Source organism: Castor canadensis, chromosome 10, assembly GCF_047511655.1.
Source record: "Castor canadensis chromosome 10, mCasCan1.hap1v2, whole genome shotgun sequence".
Classification (NCBI taxonomy): domain Eukaryota; kingdom Metazoa; phylum Chordata; class Mammalia; order Rodentia; family Castoridae; genus Castor; species Castor canadensis.
This window is the reverse complement of record NC_133395.1, coordinates 22,645,376-22,663,508: the sequence shown is the minus strand read 5'-3', so window position 1 is coordinate 22,663,508 and position 18,133 is coordinate 22,645,376. Positions and strand designations below refer to the sequence as shown.

The 18,133-nt window shown below is 32.3% G+C and overlaps 1 protein-coding gene across 19 annotated transcripts in view; it reads right to left on the bottom strand.

Moving 5' to 3' along the window:
* Window positions 1-18,133, bottom strand: part of LOC141411442 (uncharacterized) — a 313,736-nt gene that overhangs the window by 200,988 nt on the left and 94,615 nt on the right. For 17 of the 19 annotated variants that reach the window (XR_012436174.1, XR_012436181.1, XR_012436180.1 and 14 more), the window contains one exon: window positions 8,144-8,179. Coding sequence is in view for 2 of the 19 variants with exons in the window: in XM_074043157.1 (XP_073899258.1) it covers window positions 8,144-8,179 (36 nt within the window). In the remaining 17 variants the exon portion in view is untranslated. Of the gene's footprint in view, window positions 1-8,143; window positions 8,180-9,374; window positions 9,553-18,133 lie in introns of those variants that run through there. The other 2 variants (XR_012436187.1, XR_012436186.1) reach the window with 2 other exon arrangements.

Below are 18,133 nucleotides of genomic sequence, written 5' to 3'. Positions count from 1 at the left end.
GCATATTTTGTGTTTCAAAGTGAGTAACTTTTACTCAAATGGTTCAGCAGTTTTTTAAGGGAAAAAAATCTATTAAAAACCGTAGGCCATTTTTTCAATTAAATTTAAGGATTTCCTGTAGATGATGCTGTGATATGCACATATCTACATTTTGAGATCACATAATTATTAGAAGTAAGAATCAAACTGTAAAGGAAGTGGAACCTACTTAATGAGCTCTCAACCTCCCCTAATTAAACACTGAATCTTTTCTAATGCTGTCAAATTGGAAAAAGGGAGAAAAATCAATTAATATATAGTAGTAATTATCTTATCCTTGTCTTCTTTAGACACACACACAAGTGCACACATACATACACATACAGACAAACAAAACTCTCCCTCCAAAGTACTGTGTCAGCAAGCAATGATTACATTTCTCTTTCCCTTTACCACAACATACTTAGTAACTTCTATTTCTGTATACAGCATGTGCATAATTTCTTCTTTTTTACAATGCTGGTCTTGCATTTCCTACTTCATTAGAAATTACCTATTTAGGTTAGTTATCACTTTTAAATAACCAAATTCAGTTATCTGTACTCATTCTTTTATTCTCTTGCACATTTTTGTAAAATTTCTAGTTTGACTTCTTCCATGACATAAGAGATTCATGATTTACAATAAAATATCCTAAATTCTATTTCACTATGCTGGTTTTCAATTATTTTTTCTTATTTTTCTTTCATTTCTTTTGAATAGACATTGTAATTATTTATAATGATAATTGTTCTGGCCAAAACAAGCAGGTATAATGACTATGGGAAGCAATAAAAACCATTTTCCACATAATATGTAGGCTATTTCTTAGGAGTCGGATCTCTGAAACAATAGTTTCTCGATTCTTGAATTTTTCTTTAAATATTCTGAAAAACATGAGACTTTTCTCACTCTCCAGTATCCTTAGGTGTCTTCCACAGAGATGAGTTGTAGTCCCATATGTAAGAACAATTTGCCTGTTCCTACACTCTAAGCAAAGGCTATCACATGGAGCTTGCTCTTAGTTTCCAATTATTTTAGAATGAGCTAACACCACCTTAAATTTACTTTAGTGTTCATAGCTACTGTGGGTAATACTGTGTTCTCCTACCCAGAGAGAGAGAGAAATGGGGTGGGCTGAGGGAAGAAGGAAAGACTGAGAGAGAGAGAGAGAGAGAGAGAGAGAGAGAGAGAGAGAGAGAGAAAGACAGAAAGAGTGGTTGAAAACATAGAGGTTAGTACCTATGAATGTGACTTAATGTGGAAATGGTATTTGTAAATGTAATCAATTTAAGTTTAAGTTGTATTAGAACAGAGCTTAATGTAATGTGACAGGAAAGGGAAACATGGATGTATCACAGAGAGAATGGCATGTGAAGATGCAAAGACATATAGACTCAGATGAACAAAAAAAAAAAGAGAAGGATTCACAAACAGCACTACATGAAATAAAAAGCTTCTGTATAATAGGATGGGAGAAAATCTTTGTCAGCTATACTTTGGACAAGGGACTGATACCCAGAATATACAGGGAGCTCAAAAAACTCAACCCCTCCCAAATCAATGACCCAATGAAGAAATAGGCAAATGAACTGAACAGAGATTTTTCAAAGGAGGAAGTCCAAAAGACTAAAAAAGCATTAAAAAATGCTCACCATTCCTGGCCATAAAGTAAATGCAAATCAATATCACATTATGAATCTACCTACTTCTGTTAGAATATCCTGTTAGAATATTTAACCATTAAGAGGCAGGGGGAAGGGGGAAGAAATGACCCAAACATTGTATGCACATAGGAATAAAAGAAAAAAAAAAGAACACAAATCACAACAAATGTTGGAAAGGATGCAGGGAAAATCAAACCTTCATACACTGCTTGTGGGAATGTAAATTAGTACAACCACTACAGAAACTAGTATATAGGCTCCTCAAAAAACTAAAAATAGAACTGCCATATGATTCAGCAATACCACTCCTGGGGATATACCAGAATGATTGTGGGTCAGGTTACCACAAAGGCACCTGCACACCCATATTTATTGCAACACTATTCACTATAGCAAAGCTATGGAAAGAGCAAAGATGCCCCATGACTGAAAATGGATTAAGAATATGTGGTACATATATACCGTAGAATGTTACTCAGCCATAAAGAAGATTGAAATTTTTTTCATTTGCACGTAAGTGGATGGAACTGGAGAACATCATCTTAAGTGAAGTTAGTCAGACTCAGAAGGCCAAAAGCCACATGTTCTTCCTCATATGTGGGATATAGGCCTAATACAAATGCAGCAAAATTATGAAACCCTGGTCATACTAAAAGGAAGTCACATATGACAGAGAAAGGGTAAACAAAGGAAAGTAAGAAGTTGAATGTGGTTGATATACTCTCTAGACAAGATGAATACAGAAATCTTAAACTGGCTAAAACCACCATAAAAAAGGGACTAAGGTAGAGTGAATAAAATTAGAGGAGATAAGCCAATTCAGGTTAATATACACATATACATGGAAATATCACAAGAAAACTCCCCGTGTAGCTACCTTTATCTTAAACAAGCAAAAAGGTCATTTTTTTTTTGTTTTTCCCTTCCACAAAATCAGAGTAATGCTTAGGCGAGTGGTCACTGAGAGAGGAGGGAGTTGGCATGAAAAGGGGGTTAGGAGGGTGATTATAGTGCAAGAAGTGTGTACACATATATGTAAATAAAAATAAAAAGACTCAATTTTACTAGTTATTATAGTCTTGTAACTGCAAGCTGTATGTCAGATTCTAGTTGATCAGCCATTACAATTTCTGCAATTCCCATTATCCAAAATTTCAAAGTATCTGATCTAATTTACCCTGGTATGACAGAATTTTTACTCTTGAAACTGTCAACTTCCTTCCAATGATCATAATTTACCAACCACTCTCTCTACAGCCTTATTAAAGTTCTAAATAATAATAATAAATCATATGGCAAATTTGCCTACTTCCATGTCTTTCATCATTTTGTTCCACTTTCTTATGTTACAAAAATTTAAGCTCCTTTTGTCCTGATTTCTATCTACTTAATAGTAGCCACTGTCACTTATAATATTTCATAAAATTCTAAATTTCTCTTTTCTTTAGGACTTATATTCTGGAATCCTCTGCTTTAAGGCACAATGATTAAGCATTTCTGTTCCAAATAGATAAACATGCCTGACTCTACCTCAGGGTCTTTTCTACCATGTGCAATAGGATTTCACTAGTGTCCTCAAGAGAAAATGTTTGTTTTATTCCCTCTGATGGCTAAGATTTTCTTTTCCTGGGGTACAGAGTATAAAAGTAGGGTACAATTTCAGTGGTGACTTCTGTTTATCATCTCTAGTCCAATTGGACAGGAAAAGTTGTCTCAGATGCTCTCTGATTTTCCTTATGAGTTCCAGACAATAGAAAACAACACCCCTCCATTATTTGTTACTCAAGTTACTTCATGTTCTCCTGATACCCACTCTTTAGCACTTTACCACTCTACCATTCTAGCTGTATTTTTTCACTGACTTTTATGGTCTTCAGGGATCTGCTTCAATAAGCAAATTTGTGGGCATCCTACTCCCCAGATTTCAGATTATGTTATTGCCTTATGATTGCAGTGATCTGATAACATCAGGAAAAATACTTAAATTTCAGATTATTCAGCTTTTTCTTATTGTCAATATATCACCAATACTCTTTCTAGTTTATTATTTCTATGAGCCAAAACTTTTAGAAGTCATCTGAATTATTTGAAAAAATATTTAAAACTGTTTCATTAAAAATTCATTTTATACACCATTCCAAATGCAATTATGAATATTATAGGTAATTTTTCTTTTCCAAAGGCTATACTATAGTACAATCAATAACTCTACTCCTGTTTTTAAAAGTAACATTATAGTGTCCCAATAATATTTTGAGACATTAGTTTTTAAGGGAACGCTGTGTTTTCCATCTTCCCAAGAAATCTAAGAGAGATCTTTCTTCTTCTTTTTTTTATTGTGTCTACATCAATAATTACTGGGAAGAGGTTGAATAATGTTGGATGTACTTCTTCCTCTCTGCCAGATTAAAATTCTTTTGAAAAAAGGCATGTATTCATGTTTAGTTCTGTACTATGAAGTTCTTTCTATATATTATGCACTAAATAGTTATTTAATTTATTGCATGAGCACTTAACGTTCTTTATCAAGACCAAAAGTCCTTATCATAACCACTAATAAAAGAAGTTATTCATTTTTTGCCTATTTTTCTCTGCATCTACTAGATGGATAATCATTTGATAAAACTCATGTAAACTATACCTCCTGAGTATAAGAGAAGATAGCAAATATGAAAAAAATTAATTCTCAGTATTCTTTCAGATGTATTAAAATGAGATTATCAGTACAGGGGCTTCTGACATGAAATAAGTACTAAGAAAATGAAAAAAATTTATTAAATCTACTTTCAATTTTATCTCAGGAATTTATCAAAGTTATTTGGATAAAGACTACCAGAAACAGAAGTTTAGAATGTCAGGTACTCTGAAGTCAAATAACCCTGCTGGATGTACAAAGCGATTCAGTCAGTTGAAAGGCAGCTTAATGTCACATTGCTAATTAGTAAGTAAAAAAAATGTTAATCATAAGTAAGTGAAAAGACTAAAGGAACAGACGTAAGGATAGAGAAACAAGTTCCACTTAATTTCTGTCAGTTATCCTTCATCCCTTATCTGCAAAATAGTTGAATGGATGTAATGCTTATATGTAATTTTCATGATTCATATAATCCTACCCCATTGTCATTCAAAATGTAATAGAGAAACAAATTTAAAAAGATCATAAACTAATTTTATTATTTAAAACAAAGTATACATAATACTATATACACTAACGGACATAGGAAGAGGAGAGCAAGGTTCCTAAAATAACTGCTAAAAAAAGTGAGTATTTTATAAATGTTGACATTGCTCTGTTAAGCTATTTTCCATGGCATCCTTAGGGCACACTTGTTCCCCCAATATTAATTCCCACTTATTTTTAATGCTTTTGTTCCTCTCAGGGTGTTTCTTCACATGGTATTGAGTGGAGAAGATAATTTGTACATAAAGAGATAAGGCAGGCTGATCTTCCTAGTCTTGAAAATTTCTCTCAACTATGTTCCTTACTGACTTTTTTCTTTTTTCTGTTGTTTGTTTGAAATCAGTATTTGTATGTCTTCTAGAAAAAAAATTTCTTAGGCAATTTATAGTGTATTTATAGCTTTAGACATTTACATTTCCAATTTAGTTACCTTGTTAAGCATCAGTTTTGTCCCCTAGTCACCAAAGTAAAGTGAGGACTTAGAAATAACCCTAATTCAAACAGAAAAATATCATTATTTTAACATAAATACTCCTTAAAAAATACAACTACAGTATAGCTGAGAAACTTCTCAATAAGAAATTCTTAGAGACAGATCAAGAGAGTCTAAGAAATATATAGGTACTTAACTGTGAAGAAAATATCCGTATGTGAAAACAAGAGATGACAGGCCACTAACACTGTACATAAATGTGAAACTATCAGCCTATAACAGGAGAACGAAATGAAAACTTTTGATAAAGTTGCTCTTATGGTCTCTAATCTGAGATATATCCATTCTTCTCTTCTTTCTTCAGACTATAAAAAGTCCTGTGCTATTGGTAGTCCAGACACTGTGAATTCATTCTTCAGATTACTATGCATTTTGTCTATTGGTCACACTTCAGGTGTTTTCTAGTACTCATCTGGCCACAGTCTGATACCTAGTGTATTATAAGGCTAAAGGCAGGACCAAAAGCTAGTGTTCACCTTCTGGTACTGATTAGTGTTACCTTTCTTCTCTTAAACCCTTGGGTCTGTAGTTCTACCAAGTCCAATTTCACAACTTAGAGATGTGCTACACTTAGGTAGATCTCTTGAATTCAGGATAATGTCTGTCGCGTCTGGGCTTGCCTGAGTATCACCCTTCTTTTCCAAAGCAAAAATACCCAAGCATATGTGTGGATCATATTCCAAAGGAACAGCTCTTGAGTTTTCCAACCAGGTTATTACATCTTTCAAATTTTGTCATCATTCCCTTCGAAAATAGCTAATTTTGTTGAAACTCTTGCAAACAAGTTTTATGATTCAAAAGTTTCAAAATGTGCAGTAATCTTTATTGATATAGTTATTGTCCAATGAAATTTGGTACATCCTCACTATAATTACAGATCTTTCATTTCACCCTTTTTAACCTATGTGTTTTTAATCATCATTGAATCTTTTCTATAAAAAGCTAATTTGCATCTTTAAAGAGCTTATTCTTCTTGTGAAACTCTGTCAATCTCTCAAAACACTGCAAAGCATCTTTTTTTCTTTAATCTATATTGCTTACTCTCTTTTTGAGAGTAATACTCTAAGAAATTGTCATTATTTTCTTCATCCTTAACATGTTGAAATCTAATATTTTAAAAAATTATTTGATTCATTTTGCAAGGTGAACCGAAACTGCTATAACCTGTCTTATAATTGCTTCATATTCCTCTTATTGTGACCATTATATTTTTTGGCTATAGAAATATTAATGTATTTGAGTATGGGATACTGCTTCAGAACCTATCCAGAGTATTCTATAATATTTTTTGAATGAGTATTGCATTACATTTTATTGCAAATATATATTGCGTTTCAAAATCCATGTGGCCGAAATGGTGATAAGAATCTGTGTTGTTTGTGATTGAGCCATGAACTATAACCTGCCCAAACAGACCTTTGAATTTTTGTCAGGCAAGGCAGCTCTTACAGCATCATTTTTCTGCTAGTTCACAGTTGTCAGGTCCAAATCCAGGATCAATTGCCAGGCAGGCCCAGACAGCAAAGAACATTCTGAGCAAAAGTGTTGTTAAAGAAAGCAAAGCTGTAAGTATTGTAAAAATTGACTTGTGAGCCAACAGTAGCCCCCTTTAGGGGTACACAAACTGAAGTCAATGATATATCGTTTCCTCTACTTCCTTGAGAAATAGAGACATTCATGGAATAAAGCTTTTTCTTAAGTTCAGAGGACTTCACAGGAAGCCAAGGTAAATGAAATCATGGTTTTATACAAATATTCACTGTTTTTTCTCTTGATCATGTTCCTTGGGAGTCACATTTCCCTTTTCCCTATTTTTATTCGACATAGAAAAATCAGTCAAATATTTGACTATATATTGATTTTATTTATATATTTTATATAAAATATTTCTTACATTAGAAAAATTGGTCAAATCAAAGTACTATTAGTAAAAACTACCATTTTATTTTGTATAAAATGTGAACTGGATTTAGAATTCTCTAAATCTGAACCTATACTAATCTAGAAAACATTTGTATTTCTTTCCCGAATCTAATCAGTAACAAATGCAAAAAGATTGTTTTTTATGGTACTTGTCTGTAAATAAATTCCTTAGGTAATATATTTTGTGTTTACCCTTTATGTAATGGAATTTGAAGATTACATTTTCTTTCAGCACATTACATGTACAAATTTCCTTTTAAATTGAGAAAAAATAGAACTAATTCTTTAAGTCCTTTAAAAAATTAATGTTGAGAATTCAATTTCTTTTACCTCTTAATGTCTTAAGTTTCAATCATCTCTTTCATTTTTTTTACAAGACAAGAACAGCAGTTTTCCTTAAATTGCTAAGTTCTATGCAGTTCAATGCATTTTCTACCTAAGGCCTTTCTTGAGCATTCTGTGATTACCAACTTGTACAGAGAAAAAACAGGCTTTTCTTCTCTGCTGGATGAAAAACAATAAATCATTGCACTTTGGTTTATTGCTGAACTTCAGCAAAGAGGTACAAACAAATTTGTCTCTGGTGATCCAACCTGACACTTGTCAAATATTTCCAGCATTAACTTAACAGCACTTAATTTCCTTTCTACAACCCATCATACCTAGGACTGAATTTAACATAAATCCCATGTAAATAATTCCATCCAAATACATGAAAACTTGAAAAATCTTCCAGGGTTTTTGATTGTTAAGTTGTTTATAAGTCATCGCTTATTTGCTTATGATATGGCAAATTATGAGCTAGAAAGTAGAATTCAAACATTCAGGAGCAAGGATTTAACTCAGTAGTAGAATACATACCAAGCTTGTCTGAGGATCTGGGTCACATCCTCAGCACTGTAAAAAAAAAAAAAAAAGAAAGAAAAAAAAGATATCACAGAGAGTTCTCTAAATAAAAGCATGTTAAGAATTGAAGTCATATATTACTGAATAGCTTGTCATAATTGTAATGCTGCCCATGGTGTTAATGTAGTTTAAAATATAACAATGGGAACAAATATACCATCTAAGTTGATTGTATTCGCACAGTATTTACTACAGGAATGAAAGTTCTATGTATCATGGGTTAAGCACATAGTAATGTAGCTTTAGAAGAGCCTTTAAATGATGTTACTACATATGAACACAGGTGGTTTTTCTCTAATTTTCTCCCCATTTGATTATAAGTTTCAGAAGAGTAAGAACTCAAAGTATTGAGATAGCAACAATTTCTTGGATGTATGAAAATGTTCTGAAGAATGTGATCAAATTAAAGAATCTATAACTTCCTCCCAATCAAAAAACATCAGAGCTATTAAGTAATTTATTTGGGAAAAAGGAAGAACAAGATAAAGGAAGAACAACATAAATTTCCATGAAATTATTTCATGGAAAAGATAAAATGAACCTGGTTTTGTTTTTTCCAGTTTGCTGAATTATTCTAAAAAAAAAATTGAAGTTTCAAAAAGACTTCAGTTAAAATATGGGAAGAGTTTTCTGAAAAGTTAAAATGTAATACAGACAGTTGGTAAGAGATGTACCAAGATCCCTAAGAGAATAGGTTTAAAATACAATCTGTTAACAAAGTGTGTACCACAATTTCTAACAGAAATTTACACAGAGTAAGAATAGTTACCAGTGCTCAAGAAAATTCCCAGAATTACTTCAGATTTCAAAGTAAATCATTTCTACAATTGCCTACAGCATTATATTTGGAGATCAGTTGATATTGTGATCTAATGTCAGCCAATAAGAGACTGATATTGTTATAATTTACTAAACTTTGAACTTTTTAAATCAACTCACTGACATATTCAATTTACTTAATAATTTATAATCGTCAAAGTACATTATATTTATGTATGGAAATGTCATAATCAAGTTAATATATATCAATAGAAAAGAGTTAGAAAAATTGTAGCCTCTATATTAAAATTAAAATTTGTTATGATTTAATTAAAATAATGATTTATGGTTGAAAAGACTTCATGAAGTAAAAATCAATTATTAAACCCAAATGCAGCATATGTTTAGTTAAAATAAGGAAACTCACCTTGATAATGTTAAAATTCAGTTGTGTACATGAAAGCAATGATAGAAATATATCTGGATAGCTATCATTAACCGAACTAGCAAAAACACTTTGTCTTCCTTATTAGGCTTGTCTTCAACAAAACTAGTGATAAAGGCAGAACACGACCTGCTTGGAACTGAGGAGGGAAGGGGGGAGAGGGTGGGAGAGGGGTACAGGGGGGAGAAATGACCCAAACAATGTATGCACATGTGAATAAATGGATAATAATAATATTTAAAATGCTAGCAATATATAGGCTGGCAGAGTGGCTCAAGTGGTAAAGCACTTGCCTAGCACAAGGTCCTGAGTTCAAATCTACTACTGGGAAAAAATGTTAGCAATATATGTAAAGTCATGCAAGTATTAATTTTTTCATTTAATAGTAACGAAACTATATATACATGAAGAAGCCCAACTATTTGAATGTAAAAGGAGTGAGGAGCAGTCACACATAGATAGCATTGTTTGTGTAAAGAAATTTATGAGCAATTTTGCTTTGGGAAAATAACAGATTTTTCAGCCCTTAGAATATTTCTTTGTATTTTCAGAAAAAGAGGATTAAAAATTCTCAAAAAAAAAATTCAGTTGTGTAGCAAATCTTTGAATCTCATATCAGTTTTTTATCTTGCATTTCAGAGATGGGTCCTGAACTTAGTCAAGATAATTTCCTACAACAGCATCCTCTCTAAAACATTTTCTAATTGATTTTTTTCAGTCTTTTATGCACACTACATCTTTGTCCCTCATATTTGAATAAAAGTGGTTGGCATTAATGCCTGTGTATACAATTGTACAAGAATGGCAGTAGCCTACTGTCATCATTCCTATCTATCCTTCTGAAACTCCCTTTTACAGATACATTTTACCCTGACTCTGCCATTCAGAGTTACAGTCTGTCAGAACCTTGCTTCAAATAGACAACTTCATTTCAGAGGAATAATGATAGATTATACCTTTCATGTTTCCAAATCAACTGAATTTTCATTATCAAAATACATATTAGAGTTTGGTGGTGGTGGAAGCCACTGTGAACACGTAGAAGGTAACATTACTGTAGTCCAATAGGCTGCTGTTCTTCCCTTGAGTGAAACTTGAGGAAATATATTTCCCTACCCCATTGACCTTGAGTATTATCATGTGATTTAATTTTATAATAGATGAACATAAGTGGTCTATAACAGTTCCAACCAGAAAATTTGAGTGCCAGTATAAGGATGCTTTGTCCCTTTGCCACAAACTTGCAATGTTCTCAACAAATGCTATTCTGTCATCTTTGAAACTAAAGAAATGACACAATGGAAACTACTACTCAGACAGGATTAAGCCTGAGATTTGTATTGATAAGAAATTGTCTTTTGCATGTTAGCTGCTAAAATACAGACTTTACATGTTACTACAGCATATCCTAATCCACCCTGATGGATTCAGGATTAAAAATTATGAGATTGTTTATCCCAGAGATAGAAATAATTATAATCAAACTATCTGACATTGGATACAATGTGCAGAAGCAAAAGGAACAGGTTCTATTTGGACCATCTGAAAGAGGAGAACCAGGGTGAGTCAGAATGAATTCAACATCAGCTGAGTCAGAAGTAATTTAAATTAAAAAGTATAATCACCTTGAATGGAAAACAGGAGCTTTACTAATTTATGTGATTTAAGCATAAAAGAAATTGTGAGGAGAACATTTTGCAGTAGATAAAGATATTATGATGAGATTTTTTGGCTTAAGGATACAGAGGAATTGACAGCTTTTAAGGACAGGAACAGGAAGAAATAACAAAATTTTGAAATGTGTTGGATGAACAGCCTGAATGTGGGAGAAAAAGGAAGATCAAGGTTTATAAGTGATGCCAAGGTGGTTGAAAAATGAGCATGCCACCAACTGGAGAGAGAAAGAAAAAGAACACAGATAAGGAAAGACAGGTGAACTTGACAAGGAGAGAGGATCGTGGATAATCACTCAACATAGTGAGTGTGTTGAAGTAATTAAAATGTAGTCCCTAAAGATCTGTCTCTTCTTTTCACTTAAAAACGGAAAGGTCAGCAATTGATATTCCTTTGAAAGCATTTATTTATTTATTTGGCAATTTAGCACAGCACTTGAAAGAATTCCATGACATATAGAGAAAGTAATTTATTAAAAAGTAGAAATATTAAGGAAATACTGAGAAGATACTAAGAAAATATCAGCTAGCTGGGTGCCTGCGGCTCAGGTCTATAATCCTAACTAATCAAGACGCAAACATCAGAAGGATGGAGGATCAAAGCCAGTCAGTCCAGGCAAAGAGTTTACAAAATCCTATCTTGGAAAATCCATCCCTAAAAAGGGATAGTGGAGGGACTGAAAGTGTAGACCCTGAGTTCAAACCCTGGTACCATAAAAAAATTAAATAAATAAAAAAGAAAATATCAATCCTGTATGTTTCTAGAGGCACCCATTTCCAAAACATTAATTAAGTATGGAGAAAATTCAAGTGTTTAGACTACTATTCTGAATTTATCTGCACAGTTCTTCATGACAATATGAAATTTCTTTTTTTTTAAATGGATATTATACCAATCTAGAGAGATTAATAGACAAAAGAATAAAATGTGTAATAAAAAGAACAAAGAAAAATGAGAGTATGTTTTTATGAGAGTATCAAAAGAATAATATGTTGATGAAAGTTACAGCTACCATCATTAGAAATTCCAAATCTTTTCATGGTAAATGTCATTCTCAGACATCTTTAGAAATTTTCCAGTGAGGGAAAGGATCCAGTAATATGTAAGCAGAGTTGGAGACAGGGCTGATCTGACATTCACTGCTTTATCATCTTAATCTGTGTTATTTGAAAAAGTTAAAGAGAACATGGATTGTGAATAAAAACACAGGGTGACTAGCTGCATGAGAAAGCATCTGCTTTATCATAAAAAGTGGGTTTTGATAGGCATATCTACCATATTTTTGAGGTATCCAACTCAACTTTGTTTTGAACAAATGAGTACTACAGTCTGCCTCACAATTGGTCAATGTACTGGGGACACATAAATACACAGAGCAAACAAAATTCCTTTCCCTAATGGGGCTAAATCAAAAAGACACATAATTTTTTTAAATGCAAAATATAGTGCATTCCAGGTGCTACTAAATAATACAGAGAAAAAAATGGGATAGAGAAAAACATCAAATCTGGAGCAAAATGCTAGCTATTTTGATAAGAGGAGGCTGCATTTAAAAGACCTGGGAGAGATGCCTTATCTATCCTAAGTGCTTGGGGTGAATGGTGGTGGCTGATACGAGGAGAAATGCAATCTATGATGAAGGTGTCAGGGAATCAGAGCAGTGGTTTTGCCAGCAGCACTGGACTCCAGTGCTTCTTTGTACTCTTTGTGGTGGAAGATCAGAAAATGAAGAAAATGGATCTCTGGGTTACCGCTCACTCTCAGAGCAAATAAAGATGTGAGAGTAGTAGCATTTTTAAAGAAAAATAAGTGTTCTCACTAATTCTTGATGTAAAGTAAGCACTGTATGTATTTTACGGTTGATAAATATATCTGCACATGTAAGGTTACTCTTAAAAAGGCATCTGGAGACATCTAAAGATGGCACATTAAAGAAAATTCTCAGAGCTTAACTTGGGCTTCAGCTAAACAAACATACATAGCTTGCTGTCATGGCGAAGGGGGATGCCACCTGACCCCAAGTAACTAATGCCCGTGGGACACAGATATCCACTTACCCAAATGCACATCTCAAAGCAGAAGTCAAATTTTCCTAGAAGGTTTTTACTGTTGTCCTTTTTTAGTTTTAATTGTCTACAATCCATTTTGATATATACTTCCTGGCATACAAATGAAAACAATACCCCCTAATTCTCAAATCCTATTTTTGAATCTCAGAAAACTCCTCTCTTTTACAAAGTAATGAAGGGTATAGTGATTCATGTCTGTAACCACAGCTACTTGGGAAATGTGTATCAGAAAATTCAAGTTCAATGTCCACCTGAGCAAATATGTTAGCAAGACCCTATTTCAAAGAACAGGTGGTCATGATGGTGCATGCCTTTGATCACAGCTATGCAGGAGGCATAGATAGGAGGATCCCGCTACCTGGGAGACCCAAGTAGAAAACAGGAAATCTTATGGGAAAAATAACAAATGCCAAAAGTACTGCGGACATGGCTCAAGTTTTAGAGTGCATCCCAAGAAGCATGAGGTCCTAAAGAGTATTTTTAGAAAAAAAAAAGAAAAATAATAAATATTATGTATAAATGCTTAAAACAATGGGATATGAACTTTTTTGTAAATGGTTAATTTTATATTTAGAATTACCATTGGGTGTGTGTTAGTGCGACCTTTTGTTGCTCTGACAAAATACTTGAGAAAACAACAACAAAACCTCACATTTTCAGGGGTTTTAAGTACATCATGGCAGGGATGTTGTTGGGGAGCTGAACAGCTCACATCATGACAGCCATGAAGCAGAGAAAGAGAGAAAGAGAGAGAGGTTGGGGGAAGGAGGGAGAGAAGATGCACTCTTTGGCTTTCTACTTTATCCCGTTTATCCATCTGGGTCTACAGTCTATGGAATGGTGTTGCCCACGATAAAAGCCTGTCTTACTCCCCTTGTTAAGTCTCTCTCAAAATCCCCTAACAGATACACCCAGAAGTACCTAGGAAGGTACTTCTTCATCCAATCAAATTGACAATCAATATTACCCATCACTGGGGGTTTCTCACAAGAATTTCCCTAGAATATTTAAAGATTTATATTATTGCTACAAAAGTAATTCTTATCTAAATCTATCATATCAAAAGTTTCAATCCAGTTTTTTTAATAATGTATAATGTTCAGATTTAAATTTAATATATTTTAAGGTAAAATTGAAATATAAATAAAAAAGTAAAAGATTTAAATTTAATATATTTTAAGGTAAAATTGAAATATAAATAAAAAAGTAAAAGAAGACACAGAATATTTTATATTACTAGTTTTTATTCTGCATTTTATGCAATGGTCTACAAGTGTATTCAGTGGTTCCTTGAAATTTGGTGAGAAAAAAAACATATCCTTGTTTTCTAATAAAAACTATACTTCTCTTCATTTGTGAGTATAGTCAACAATTTACAGGAGGTGATACACTATCTGTTTCAAAATAATATTCACAAAGCTTTTCTTCTCATATTCCAGTGATTGCTGTTGCTTAGGTCATGTTTTTATTGCAATTACTTTGAAATTATGATAGCTATCAACCCTTTTACTAGATCTGTTTATTCAGTATATAAGCTACAATGATATAGCATCTCAACCATACTAGAATGGCTATTATCAAGACAAAATTTACAAATCCTGATGCAAATGTGAAGAAAAGGGAACTTATATATTGTTGATGGAAATGTAGATACGGTCATCATAAAGAAAAATATAGAAGTTCCTCAAAATATAAAACTAACATAATCCAGCCATCTTACTGTTCGGAATATATCCAAAGGGGTAATATAAGATATGGAAGATATATATTATATAAATATATACTGATGCTTTTTACAGCATGATATGCATTAAATAAGGTATGGAACCAATGCAGATGCCCTTCAACAGATGAATGAACAAAGAAAAAATGACATATATTCATAATGGGATACTATCCTGTCACAAAAATAATGATATCTTATAATTTGTGCAAACATGGATAAAAATAAAGGAAATTACGTCATCAAATATGTCATACACAGAAACACAATGTTATATATTCTCTCAAATATGTGGATGGAAAAGTAGATCATATTGTATAGTAGTGACTACTAGAGGTTGGGAAAGGTGAAGGTTGGACAATGGGAGGTTTGATAAGTATTCAAGCACAGAGAGAAAAACAATTTATAGGTTTCTACCATACAGTGAGAGGACTAGAGGTCACAATAACCTTTTATATATTTAATACATATGAATAATCATGAGAGGAGCCCAAAGTCCCCCAGTACAAAGTAATAGTAAGGAGATATAAATGTTAATTACACCAACTTGATCATTGCATATTATACTGAAATATTACATAGTATCTCAGAAATATGTGCAATTACTATATATTAATCAAAAACACAAAATCTCATTTATAGAGATGAAAATTTTACTACCTTGATTTGATGACTACTTACTGTATTCATGTATCAAATAATCATACCATAACCTTTTAACCTGCTCAATTAAAATAATCCTTTTTAGAAAAGAAGAGCATATATATCACTTTATCACAAATGTTTTACTAATAGTTTGATTAATATACTTCAAAGCAATTCATTTTGTAACCCACTGCATCCTTCTCAAATGGATTTTATTTAATTCAATATAACCCAATAAATTTTATGCATTCTATTTTTCATCCTAAGTAAGAATTTCAGAAATTGTCAAGAAGTTCAAATCATCCAAATAATTACACATTCATTGTCTTTTTCATTTGGGGGCTAAATAGAAATTCCTCAAATGTTTCTCAAATTAGAAAGTGATATCTTGAGTGGTGCAATGAAAAATCTGCTTTTATCTTTTTGTTTATTTGCTTGCTTGATTTTTGTTTGGTTGTTTTACTTAAGAGTTTCATTATTTTATATACACACCTGCACACTTCATTCTACATATATGTGTGTTTGTGTGTTATACTAGTATTTGTATATACATGGAATCATAAAATTTTGGTCTCACAGAAGTTGCAAGTAAGATGATGGTTACCACAGGCTTGGGAAAACAGGGAAAAGGGAGATATGGTTGATCAATGGGTAATAAGTTTCAGTTAGATAGGAGTAATAATTTCTGGTGTTTGCACCATGGTATTATAGATAACAATAATGTATAATACAAATTTCAAAAGGTTTTAAAAATGAATTTTGAGTGCTTTCAACATAAATGATAAATGTTTGAAGAGACTACATGTTTAATGTGTTTAAACATTATGCAATGTACATGCACATTGAAGCATTGGATAGTGTATCATTAATATATGCCGTTTTATGGTTTTATACATCAGTTTTAAAGTAAATTTAAAATAAAAAAAACATGGCTTAACCTTTCCATTTAAATTCCAGATAAACACTAGCGATTTACTCAGAAGTATATATAAATGTGAGTGGGTACAATTTATTTAAATTTATTCTTGTTTTATAAATATTTATTTAAAATTAATATTGCATTAAAATTTGTGTAACTTTTAATAACTCATTTAGTTTATAAAATAGAACCAGTATCACAATGGTGAAATTTCTGTATTTCATTATTAGTTTGAATTTCTCATTTTTAAATATATTTACTTACCTTGGGAAAAATTTTTCCTTCTAAGACAGTTCCTGCTATGTCCTTTATTTACTTTATTGATCTATATATACTCCCGTTTCCAACTACAGTGATTAAACCTTGAGATCACACTTTTCTATTTATTCAAAGGTGTTAAAAGCATAAGCAAAAAAAAATTATTAAATACATTATCTTCTCTGGAGAACCATATGGAGTAATATAAACGTGTGTGTGTGTGTGTGTGTGTGTGTGTGTGTGTATAAAGCTAAAATGTGATATTATCAAAAATTTTGCAAATCATGAAATTATATCCAAAGTTCATAATTATTTTATGTGCTAAGTATAAATTAGTCATGCAAAAAGATTTCTATGGAAATGAGCAAGAAAGCATACTTTCCTTAAAATGAGTGGGAAGAGCAAAATAAAGTATAAGACTATTATCACTCAGTCATTTAATTTGGATCACTGTAGACAAACAGAAAGCCAGTATTTTTACAATCAAGTCTTTCCATTACTTAATCTCAGTTATTCAGAGAAAAATGAATGTTTGCACCTATTCTAAAACTGAACACTAGGCTATATGATTATACTCAGACAAGTTATATGTGCTCATATGTAACATACATAAAAAATATAGCTTCTATATATAGTAATATATATAGCTTCTATATATAGTAATTCAATGAATGAGTATGTTTGTTAGGAAAATATTTTCCAGTGATATCACTACTCTTCAATTTCATATTCATATTAAGGACCCCTCCATTTATAGGTGATGGCACTGAGAAGTAAGCAAATGTGATAGATGGTATTGCTAGTCAGAAAACATTCACCCTCTTCTGGCTAGGGCACTAGAGAAAACATATACAGAGCCCCTGAATTGTTTTCTGGAAACAAGTTCACCAATCCCAGCAAACTTCAGTGATCCAGACTAGCACACTAGAGAGTGTCAGCCAACGTCTATGCCAATGAGAGGAAAAATAAACACTGTTGTTTAAACAACTCTGGATGAAGTGTAACTAGGAAGATTTTACAAATATATCTAATAAAGTTCTGATGTTTCTTTCATCAAATAAGTTCATAGAATGTTAGCAGTGTAAGATACACTTGATAAAACACAACAAAAAAACATGAGCTCGAAAAAGACATAGCCAGTTTGTAAACAGCAATAAGAAGACTGGAGGGAGACAAGAATGTAAAATGAGATTAAAATTATTTCAAACCAAATCAAAGTTATGACCATTAAATGGCAGCCTCAGAAAAAAAATCAAACTCAACATAGTATAAGATATATGATTATGACAAAGATAACATCAGACATGTTAACAGGCTTCCAGTGGTTAAAATAAGCCAAGCATGCTTCAGAATACTTTTACCTAAAATACTTTTATCTAAAATAGCTGTTATACATCTTAAATTTCACCTTAAAGCTACCCTTTAATTATCAAACCATAAAACCATGTCTACA